We start from the raw sequence: 12288 nt of genomic DNA, 5'->3' as shown, positions 1-12288 counted from the left end.
ATTTCAAGATAAGAAAACTGAGACCTAAAGCAGTTACCTACTCTTTTAGAAAGGCACAGAAATTGACTGTGTTGTGCCTGGACTATCAGCCTGTTTGCTCTAAATCTTGGCACCTGTCTTATGGCAGAAAAGGATTCTAAACCAGTCTCTAATTTAGGGCAGGTCTCTGAGACTCACTTTACTGCTTAGTAAAATAAGGAGTTAGATTAGAAGATCACGAAGCTTCCTTTTTAGTCTAATAGCCTATGTTTCAAATCTATGAAATAAAGTTAACCAAAATGTCTGGAATAAAACATCCTATGTAAACTTGTACAATTGATCTTATTAGTTTTTTTTTTTTTTCATTAAAATGGAAATCCCATAGCGAGAAGTCCAATCAGTCATGAGCTTCTATTCATCTGTCCTTCATTCAGAAAATAATCAGATGGCATTTTCAACTTTTACAAAATTCATAACTTAGGGTGCCTGGGTAGCTCAGTCGTTAAGTGTCTGCCTTTGGCTCAGGACATGATCCCAGGGTTCTGGGATCGAGCCCCACATCAGGCTCTCTGCTCAGCGGCAAGCCTGCTTCCTCCCTCTCCCACTCCCCTTGCTTATAGTCCCTCTCTTACTGTCTCTCTCTCTCTCTGTGACAAATAAATAAATAAAATCTTAAAAAAATATTCATAGCTTGTGAGGACTACCTGAAGGGACCACACTGAGTTAGAGGTCTTGTTTTTAAGGAACTTAGTGTCTAGCAGAATCCAGAAGAGATCTTCAGAAATGACAAAGTGAAAAGTGAAAGCTATCACAAGACAGAGTAAGCATTTATTCTATAGGATCCCAAGGAGAAATAAATTATTTGAGTACTGCAGAACAGGAAAGAAGGACTGAAGGCACAGTCCAAAGAGAATGTGGATTAGGAATTGAAAGACTAATAGCATATGAATACTCTAAGACATTAAAATTGCATAATTGTAGCGGTGCCTGGGTGGCTCAGTAGTTAAGCGTCTACCTTCTGCTCAGGTCATGATCTCAGGGTCCTGGGACAGAGCCCGCATCAGGCTCCCTGCTCTGCGGGAGCCTGCTTTTCCCTCTCCCACTCCCCCTACTTGTGTTCCCTCTCTTGTCTCTCTCTGTCAAATAAATAAATAAAACAAAACAAAACATTGCATAATTGCATACTGAGTTACTTACAGTAAATATCAAAGATTGCTTGTTCAGACTGAAGTGTTTTCTGACCAGATGGTCCATAATACGTCACAGAGCAGGTAAATGGCATCTGTATGTCAGCCTTGGTTGCCTTGTACTCCAGGGATGAAGTCATGGTATAGAGCTGAGTTACCGGGTCCATTTGCTTTTTAAAAATTAAGACCACCACTGAAGAAAGTAAGAGCACTAATGATAGCACCTTTCATTGGAAAAATCACAATTCTTAAATGTCACAACACCTTGATAAGTGGTTTTGTCCTTACTATATTTAACAGGAGAAAAAATTGACATGTACCGAGGTAGAATGTCTTTTCAGAACCATGAAATCAGAGACACAGACAGAAATAGAATCCTGGAATCCTATCTCCCACTCCCTTTAATTAACTTCTAGAACATGCCATATACAGAAATAATTCTTCTCTGCTCTTGATTCTTCTGCACAAGGACTAAAATGGTGTTTTAAAAAATCACTTAATGACTTAATGGTTACTGAAAGGAACAAAGCATAGAACCATAGATCAAAAAGGCCAATGCATTTAGATGCAGGGCAGTCTAAGGAATGCCTAGAGGAGAGAGGTCAGAACAGGTCATCGGAATTTACTGCCCACTTCTTACCCACCTCCTTCAAGGGGTTGCAGCACTTTTCCATTCCTGTACCACGTGATGTTGCCATCTGGGTAACTGTCTTTTGAAATGCAGTCTCCCAGCTGCAAAATGAAAAGGAAATGTTGCTACCTTGGTTGCATCAGTGGTTGTCAATTTGAAAGCGTTGGACTCCTCAGGGGGTGCAGCTCTTCCAAAGGTTTCCTGACCCATTTATTATCCAAGCACTGACTGGGGACTGAATACATGCTCCCTTGCATTAAAAACAATGCCTAGTACTTAAAATTATGGTCTCGCTCATTTAAAAGCATGCAATAGATGCTGCCACTATTAATAAAATCACATTTGTCCAAAAGCATTACCAAATTCATTTTGACATTATTCGTTTTTAGTATTAACTAAATTACATAACTACATTAACATTGGCTATTCCCATGGTTCACAGATCTCAGCATGCAAGAATCATTAACAGGGTGAAAGTGGGGCTGCCTCTCTGGTTTCATACTAATTAAAGTTCAGATACATATATCTACCAAATCTGCAATTCCCACCACTTTTCTTCAAATGTGTTATGACTTTAATATTTAGCATTTATCAAATAATATTACAAAATAAGACAATCTGATTCAAAGAACTTTTCATTTGTTTGTATTTTTTTCTTCACAAAGGAAAATTTAGGTATTTTACTTAGTGAAATAAGATCATTAGTCAGTTGATGTGCCTAAATATAACCTCCAACTTTGTCTCCTCTCGATACAGCCTCTCTTCACACCTCTTAATGTGACTGTTCAAATTTGATCTTCTCATATCTTTACTTCAACTTTTTAATAGTTTAATCTGCCAACAGAGTAAAGTCCAAATTCCCTCCATGACATAAGGCTTGTTATAATCCAGCTTCTCTTTACTTCTCCAGATTTATCTTTTACTGCACTCTCTTGCCTACTGTCTTACCACACAAAGTTCCAGTAACACAAATAATGTGATGTTTCCTAAAAATGCTATTCTTCACATCTTATTATTTCATGTTGTCAGAAAACCTTTCAACCCTTGGTATGGAGAAAATCTACTCATCTTTCATGACTCCATTTAAGAGTTCACTGAAACAAGAAAGACTATACCTTTTCCCCTCCTCTGCTCACCTTCTCCTCCTTTCAGAAATGACTACATCTTCCTCTGTATTTCCCACTCTAACTCAGGCAGACTTTCTGATTGGTACCTGCAACACTGTCAACTCCACAAGAACAAAGTCTATCTTATTTGTCCTGGCATCTGAGGCCAGGAGAAGACATTGCTAAGTGAAGGCAATGAATCAAACCCAAGTTCTTACCTTTTTTAGCTGCTCTGTTTCAAGAAAAGGCGCTTGGCTTACAATTTCAGGTTTGGATGGTTGCTCTAAAGTCAAACAGAAAAAGGTTTTAAGTACACAAGAAAGAACAAAAGGACATTTGTGATTTGAATTATAGAAAAATAATTCACTTATTCAAAGCAAACACATTCCCATATAATCTGTAATTAAGAAATCTGGTTAGCCCACTCCTCCACGTATTTGCTTTATTATATTAAGTACTATTTTAAATGCTTATTACTCCTTTGAATTAAATATTTGTAATGTCTTCTGAATGTTTCATAAGCTATAAATATGGATTTGATAGTGAAATAGAGGTTAATATATGAAATATGAAAATGATTATTAACGGATTATCATGTGTACTTTCCACTTACTAATAACTTCCAGCTACTTAGATGAAGACCTGAATCCACAAAGGGTACTTAATAAAAATGCAGATTTCTAAGCCTCCCTTGGCCAGAAGTAGGGACATCTCTAGGGACAGTCCTATAAATCAACTTTCTAAAACAAGCTCTCTACAAGATTTTTAGGCACAATGAAGTTTAAAAATCATGGTTCTAAAATCATGCTAACTAAAAAGCGTTAAGGGATATAAACATTCAAGTTTTCTGTGTATCTCAAACCTTATCTTTAAAGTGAAATCACATTATAGAATTATAAATGTAAGGAAATCCTTCAAATTTGGAACAGAGATAATAGAAGTATCTCAAATGTAGGAAGTTCTAGAAGCATCCATTCTAAGAGAGCTTTCAGGAAGAACTAGTTAAAAATCACAGCAACAAGGCAGTATTCAAACTTATTTTAAGTTATTTACTCTTCGCTGTTAGTTATCTATCCCTGACAGAATTTTTACTTTTTAATTATCTCTAACAATTAGTCTCCAGAAAATGGATATTCCCTCTTTGTCATTGATTTTTGTGAATCTCATGGGGCAAAACTATTCTATTCTCATATAAACAAATAAAGACAACGGGTTCTTCTTTCACTCATAGTCTCATTGTAATACCATCTCCAATACCTTTAGTTTCTATTACCAAAGGAGACTAAGTTGGCTTTTATACAGTTATTATTTGTTTGGGATTCTGCTATCAGACATGTTGCCTACCCAGACCATTATAGAAAAGAAGGATGAAGACAGAAAGTCTTTGGAAGAGCAAAATGGCTATCACCAAGACTGTGTAAAAAAAATATGTAAACTTCTTCATGTTACTATTGAGAGTTCATTTCCTTTTTACGTGATTGTTTTATATTACAAATTGGAACAATGAATAATAATAGTAATCTTCCTATGTGTTCAACTTATGCCCTTTAACTACAGGAGAGCCAACTTACTATTAATTCTAGAAATATTACTCTAATTCAATTTGCACAAGATGGATTATTTTCTAAATATACCTACTGGAAACAAAACACAAGAAAGATAAAAAATAGAAAAAAGAAATACAGAAGAATAGAAAGGTGTAACAGAGACAGTTACATTATGACAAACAAAAAGTGACACCTGTTTTCCTGACCGTTAGAAAAATGACCAAAAAATTATTAAATCTGACCAAAAAGTCAGGATGAATAGCAATTTCTGCGAAACATATGGGAGGAGGTTAAAGTTTTCCACATTATCAGTAAGCACTGGTGTTATCACAGTTTTAATGTAATGTCATTAATGTTCACAATTACAACTCTGAATTCCTGATAGAACATTAAATTCTGTTCTGAATTTATGTTTTAAGACAAATGTCTAAAATGTTTGAGAGAGGGATATATCCAAAATATTTAGGCAAAATAAAAATTCTCAATGCTTTAATAAGTAAGACAAACTTCTCTGGGAACTAAAATCAAGTATTTCGTGATACCACTCTGAAAGCCTAAGAGAGGTAAGATATTTAATTAATTTATGTGGTCAATCAAGAGTCAAAATTAATAAGAGAAAAAGAACAAATGGATTTTTGTTTCCCCTTCAGTAGTATCTATGCCTAAAATATAAAAAGAGGTTTAAAAAAAAATCATCTGAAAAAACTGAGGTTCTTCTTCTTTTTTTTTTTTTTTAATTGAGTCTTCTAATACAAAATGTAGGTGGGGCAGTGTTGCTAAACTGCATTACTTTCAGGTTCACCAAAATTATTTATCAAAACAGTTGGGCACGTACTTCCTCTTAGGCAAAATATATATATTTCTCTGCTTTGTAAACCTTATGATGTTTTATTCTTGCACATAAGATCATAAATACTTGGTGTGTTACAAGTTTTGGCCCTTACACATGGCCATGTATATATTCTTTCCATAAATATTTTCTAAAATTTATATTTATTTCCATAAAATGAAGCTGTGGAAAATCCAGAAAAACCTGGTGAAAGAATGCTTAATGTTTAGACTTCTTCACAGTGTAACTCATCTTTTTATTTGGAAGACAGTCACCATGGCTCTTGTGGAAGTGATGAGAATACCTACTCCAATTCCTTGAGTTCTTTTCTTCCAAACTTTTGTTTCAAACCCACGAGATATTTTATATGTAATTTTCTTTAATATTAGTTTGCAACAATCAATGGGTATTAGTTGGAGGACCATAAAAGAGGACATGTACTATTTTAGCAAAATTGCATATTGATTCCAAAGTGTTTAAAAAAAAAAAACTTCACATGAATTATGCCTTAATATAATTCAGGGATTCATAACCAAGTATAGAATTGAAAGGGAAAGTCATAGTACAAATTTATTTGCATTATTAAAATAACTTTATCAAGGGTATCGCAGCCAGATGAGAATGTAGTGATGAAGGCCAAACTGCTCTCTATCACCCACAACGTACAGTGTTCTTACCAAAAACCACACACAGGAGAGCTTTTGATAGGGGAGGAAGGCAAGAAGAGAGGTTCACTGGTTACATTGACTCATGAAAGCTCCTCTCAGTACTTTGTCAGTCATTACCTCTTATAAATTCTGGTCCACTTTAAGTAAACAACTGTTAGCATGGAATCATAGTTTACTTCCTCATGAGATGGGAAAGGTAATTTTTATATTTAAAGAATCGAAATAAAATAGGTCTCATTTGTTAAATAGGTCATTTTCTGCTTCCTTCCTTAAAAAAAAAAATTCCTTGCAGGCTGATGAACTTTCACACGGAAGGCGAGAGGAAGGATGCTCTGTTCTGATAAAACTCTGAGAACAGTGACCGAATGAAAGCTCTAATGTAACTGTGTGAAGGAAGTCAGCACTGCCCGTCACTAAGCGAAGAACCAGTCCAAGTGTACAGTGTACAGTCCCTATGTCACGGAAACAGTTTTCCTTTTAACGAATGGGTTTACAGGTTAGCCTACATTGTGGTTTTCAAATGCTTTTTTAGAGCTGGAGTCATTTTCCTTTTCTTCCCCACCCCAAATGAATGATCACGAAAAAAACCTTTGAAATATAGCGTGGGTGGGATTCTAGCCAGCAGAAGCAAATGCCTCCCCCTCCCCTGTCCTCTTCAGCAAAACTCCTCTGGAGGATCTAGGAATCAGTAAGAAAACGACCCTCAAATTCAAAGCATTTCTATTACTGTTGATGAGAGAAGCAGCCTTGGACTAGTGAACATCCTTGAGGTCAGAAATCAGCAACACACCTAACAAAGCCAGGTCTTCTGATGACCAGTCAGGGATTTTTCTGTTCCACCACCGACAGCCAGCTGGCAATCTGGGTACCCATTTGACTTCCAAAACTTTTGCACAGTGACTGGAATAAATCTTTGAGAACTTTAAATTTAAAGGCTTGACTGGTGTTTCTGAATGTTTTTATTAACTTCAAACGTGCATTAAATGCAAACACCTTTAATTTTGCTGCCATTCAATTCTTTTTTTAAAAAAAAGCTGTATTCCTGGCAATAAAGAACATGACTTATTTGAACCTCAGGTGCTTACAACATAGCTGTTGTATCTGAGGTATAGTTTAAAGCTAAACAAATAAGCCTACAGCGGAGGGAGCAGAGTCATCGGTTATGGCCTCCAGTCTGAATAAGAACAGTCTGAGTTTGCCCATGAGGATGGCACTCTGCAGCAAGCTGAGCTGGGATTAGCTCACGTCAACCATACTCGATTCTGTAGTACACAATGCATGTTGCTAGGTGACTCAACAGAAGGAAACAGAGCACTGATTGATGAGCCTAGTAACTCTTAAGTGACTGCAATATACACATGCACAGAATAAAAGCCTCCCTGTCACAGCTGCTGTTGGCTTCACAAAATGTGACCCAAAGTAAATTCATTATTTAAAAAAAAAAAAAAAAGTAAAGCCCCTATATGCTCTTGCAAATGCTTTCCTTATCATGAGCTGTGCCATTCATTTAATTGGACTTGGAGGGTTCCATGGTTTTTAGCATAAAACGCCATTTTCAAGAGTGTGTAACTTGTCTATTTAAATTCTCCCTGGCCCAGAGCCTGGAATGCAAATTCTGTTTCTGAGAATCACTTTGTTTTCAACAACATTCAACAGAGAAGGGGGTAGGGGGTGTTGCCAGTATGTGGGGTGTGAGTTTGTTTTTCACAATCATAGAAATCCCCTGTATTCCAAAATATCTTACAAATTTTTATCAAAGCAGACCAACTGGATTTTTTTTTTCCCAGATGGCTGTATGATATATTCTTTAGGTGTACTCTGAAAATTGTCACAAATTATTCTTTTAAAGGAAACAACCTGGATTTTCTCAACTTTCTTGTAGACTAGTTTGATATTTGAGAATTTTAACACAGTGAGAAAGAAACCTGGCAATGACGAAGCCATACACATAACCTTCGGGGTGCTATGACTTAATCTCTACCTACTGTCATACATTCTTGTTGTGAACTTAGTATTTATGACATCAGGGCCTAATTCTAAAAATTGTATTGGTTGTTCTCTTTACAGAAAGTGTCCCTAGAAGTGCACCATCCATCTTCCTAGTAACATCAAAGTGAAATGAAAGAAAAAAAGGAAGGAAGAAAGAAAGAGAAAGAAAGAAAAAAGAGGAGCCATTGGCAAATAAAGGAGGCAGATTATTTGGGGTATTTAATGGAAGGCATGACTGGTAAACACTTGGAATTTGGTGTGATTCATAAAATGACTAAGAAGGGTGGATGGTTTCTGGAAAGTGCCTTCTAAGCTGAAAGGTAATCAACTGAAACATGTAATATGCTCTTACAATGTTCTTCTGGAGAACAAAGGTTTCTTTTGATAGTACAAGAATTCTTTGAATCCGTGTCAGGAGCCCATAGGAGCTTTGAAATCTATATAAATACTTAAGGGACAGTTCCACTTAGTTGCATAGGCTATTACAAGAGAAATGGGAAAAATCCATGGTTGTTTGCTATAGTAGCCCTCTGGGCTGCTTTCTTTCCTATTTATTTTAATAATTTCTAGGTGCTGCCATGTTATCAGAAAGCAGAGGGGGAAAAACTGAAAAGTGAGACCTTCTTCCCTAGTTAAAAAAGACTGGCATTCTGAAACTTTTGAGACCTATTTTCTCCCTGTAATTTCTAATATATTATGATGTAACAGGAGGTGGGATTTTTTTACCTGAATATTAAAAGATAAAATGTTTAATTAGAACTTCTCAAGTCATTCATTTGCATAGCTATTTGCACAGTAACATTAACTATATGTTATCATTAGGCAAAGTAACTTTACCATAATGACTACAGTAATTACTCCAAGTTTCTTCTTCTGACTTCTCTTCTTCCAATCTTACTCTACTTCTTCCCCCTGAGGTATTCCACCGATGCATTCAGGGTGTGGTGAGCTTTTTTATTTGGGGGCAATTTTCTAAACCAACTGAACACTTTGAAGAACTAAAGCAACATTATTAAAGGCCAGGATATATGTACGTGTGTGTGTGTGTGTGTGTAATACTACATACACACATATTTTGACACACACACGCACACACACATGAAAAGCTTAGATTTCTAAGTCAAAAGATGGTTTGGATTTGCTTATATTTATTGTTTAATATGTAAAAATATTATTTTTATATGGGTCAGTCTGATACATACGTGTGTATTTGCATGACATGCATGATTATATGTATGTATCACATATCTACGTATATCTCATAGACTATTCATTTGTACATGTCAGTGAAAGTAAAAGACCACATGCCAGTTTTCACTTTGTGGTACTTCGTATCCCAGGAAATGTTACCCAACAAAACAACAGAGAATATTCTTTTAGTTCCTCGCTGCAGAACTCCTATTTGAATTTCAGGGGTTTTGTTTTCCTCACTGCCAGCATGCTTGAGCAGAATGAAGATCGTCAGAAGTCCTCTCACAGAGATGCCTGCCGTGGAGACACTACAGAGCATTCACTCTTCTTGCTGAAGAACATTTTCTAGTACCAGCCATCAATCCCACTTAGCAGTTACACTGCAGACTACTTACTGAACACCTTGACTATTGTAGGTGCCTCAAACACGTTGTCCTCAGTTACTAGCATGCACACAAATCTCTTTTCATCACTGATCCTTGCATTACTGATAGACAAAGTGTAGTTTTCTGAGAGGCTCAATCTGTCTCTGTATTCTGGTACATCGTCGTACTGCACACTTTTCTTTGTAGAGGACCTGAAGGCAATAAATACTGGGGAGCCATCGGGCTTTTCCTAAAAATTAAAATAACAATACATTTTAAAAACAAGCATATTCAGATGTTTCAGGATTACATCCAGAATAACAAAACTTCTTGGCCATATTCTTCCACCAATATTTATAGTTCTGTCCAAAAGGAGTAATTTTGGATATGAGCCTCATTTAAGTCTTGGTTTACAGAAAATGACTCTTCATAAGAGGAAAGGCTCTACGTTCTTTTACAGGTATCAGTTTAAATATGTGAAAATGGAAAGACAGAGCTATTGGAATCTGAGCTTCTCTTGCATCAAAGGACAGAATTAGTGACTGTTCTGAAAACAAGAAGGGTTGGCATTGTATCTAATTTAAAAGAAAAAAATAGATGAAAACAAACACACAAATGCACAAATGATATTCAGCTAACCATCAGAGCAAGCATACATGTGGGCTACAAATACTCAGAAGTCCTGGGCAGTTATCCTTTGCATATTCATTACTTTAATCCACATATTTTAAACGTCCACACCTTTCAGTTTCAGCCAAAACTGACAGATCTGACCTTTACTCATAACATAATTTAATGAGTCTTCATGGAGGAACAGTATGTGCCCTTATGAAACAATCATGTCCATTAAGCAACAGAATCAGATTAATCACTAAAATCCATAGTTTTGCTATCTGAGTCATAAAACTTAGCTCAGAGAGCTTTCATATAAAAACTTATTATCAAAATAAAATATAATCTGGCATGGACAATTATGCCAAGAGCCCAAGACTTACAATTCATCTCTTCCTTTGCTCCCACAAAAATTCTCTTAGCTAATAAGCAATTTAATCTAAGATAGAAGCCAATTTCTCTTCTACTTACCTCACAAGGTCTTCGAGAAAATAAAATATGATAAAACATTTTAAAGTGCATGGCAAATTCCAAGGTACTACGGGGAGTTACATTTTAAAAATTATTAATATTTATTACTTTTATGGACTAAATGTTTGTGTCACCACCAAATTCCTATGTCGAAGCCCTCCACCCCAGGGTGCTGATATTTGGAGGTGGAGCCTTTGAGAGGTCAGTATGTTTAGATGAAGGACTAGAATGGTGCCTTTATGACAGGATTAGTACCCTTATAAGAAGAGGAAGAAAACACAGGTTATATGAGTACATAGCAAAATGGCAGCTATCTGCAAATCAAGACAAGGACCCTCATGAAGAGACAAATTTGCCAGCACCTTGATCTTGAACTTCCCAGCCTCCAGAACTGTGAGAAATAAATAGTTGCTGTTGAAGCCCCTAGTCTACAGTGTTCGGTTATAGCACTGCAAGCCAAGACAATTACTAAGCTAATTTTAGAGCCCAAAAGCTTTAGTTGGTTGAATATCTGAATACATTAATAATATTCTCCTTAAATTTTTTAATTTTGTCACAGGTTTGCAATGCAAATCCTTACTCTAAATCATTCCTTCACTGAGGGAAATATTTTAAACCAGTCCCTTATGTTTCTGTATTCATACACTTATGCAATAAATAATAGTTATTAACCATATGCCAGGTACTTTCCTTGGGTTTTCCACGCAGTAACGGATTTAATACTCCTAACAACCCTGTAAGTTAGAGTTGTAATATCAGATTCATTTACAGATTACACAGTGCAGACAGAAGCTGGTAATTGTCCAAGGTCCCAGCTAGCGTAGGGGACCTCAGCAGAGCAAAGGTTGAAGCTTTGCAGTGTGGCTCCACGATGACTTCACTACAGCACTCTTCGTAGCTGTTAGCTGCCCCTTCTGTACCAGCACTGGGGCAGATGCTGAAGAAGAGGCCAGGGTCAAGGAGGGCCCGTGCTGTGATGAGCACCAGGAGTTATACACGACTAATGAATCACTGAACGCTACATCAAAAACCAGTGATGCCCTACACGCTGGCTAACTGAACATTTAAAAAAAAGAAAAGAAAGAAAGAGGTTGGGGGGGTGAAGTGTGGCAAGGATCACATGAAACCAGGATCTCCATTCACAGGCAGATGACCCTGCAGAAGGGGAGAAGCCAATCTGTCCTTCCTCTGTGTCTGGCCTCCTTCACGCTTCCTACACCTACCGTTTGTCTTTCAGCTTTCATTAAATTAGAGCTTGCCGACTCTGCCTACAAATCGACACTGGTTTTAGAGCCCCTGGTACTTCAAATGCATCTCATCCGGTTATTGCCGAAGCTCTTTGCTTTAATTAAGCCTTTGAAAACTGTCATTATAATGTTTCCACCTCCACTGTACTAGTTCAGTTTGAGTGAAAATTACTCCCTGAATCATCAGCGGGAAGGTCTACGATCACGATTTTTCAACATCTGTGTTCCACTTATTTTGGCAGTAGGTTCGACTCAACAGGTGAAGCAGGTGGTAGTCTCGCTTGGAGTTTGAGGGGTGTGAACAGACCTTGTCCTCACAGGCCTTAGCTTCCTTTTTCCACTTTTATAGTAAACCAGAAATAGTTCAACATTCTCCAGTGTGAGCAGGTATCAGCAGGGGAGTACAGGGAAGTGCTGAGCTGCCTCACCCCCTTCCTCTGCTGTCACATGATCCCCCCCCACCCCG

At 37.0% G+C, this 12288-nt stretch overlaps 1 protein-coding gene across 12 annotated transcripts in view; it reads right to left on the bottom strand.

Annotated features, from left to right (window-relative positions):
• Positions 1-12288, bottom strand: part of ALCAM (activated leukocyte cell adhesion molecule) — a 213840-nt gene that overhangs the window by 47212 nt on the left and 154340 nt on the right. For all 12 annotated transcript variants that reach the window (XM_082696746.1, XM_082696750.1, XM_082696753.1 and 9 more), the window contains 4 exons: positions 9523-9742; positions 3122-3186; positions 1811-1898; positions 1177-1359 (listed from right to left, as the gene is read on the bottom strand). In XM_082696746.1, coding sequence (XP_082552872.1) covers positions 1177-1359; positions 1811-1898; positions 3122-3186; positions 9523-9742 — 556 coding nt within the window. The remainder of the gene's footprint in view (positions 1-1176; positions 1360-1810; positions 1899-3121; positions 3187-9522; positions 9743-12288) is intronic.

Source organism: Mustela nivalis, assembly GCF_964662115.1.
Source record: "Mustela nivalis genome assembly, chromosome: 1".
Taxonomy (NCBI): Eukaryota; Metazoa; Chordata; class Mammalia; order Carnivora; family Mustelidae; genus Mustela; species Mustela nivalis.
Note: the sequence above shows the minus strand (reverse complement) of the source record. Positions and strands in the feature narration are given on the sequence as shown.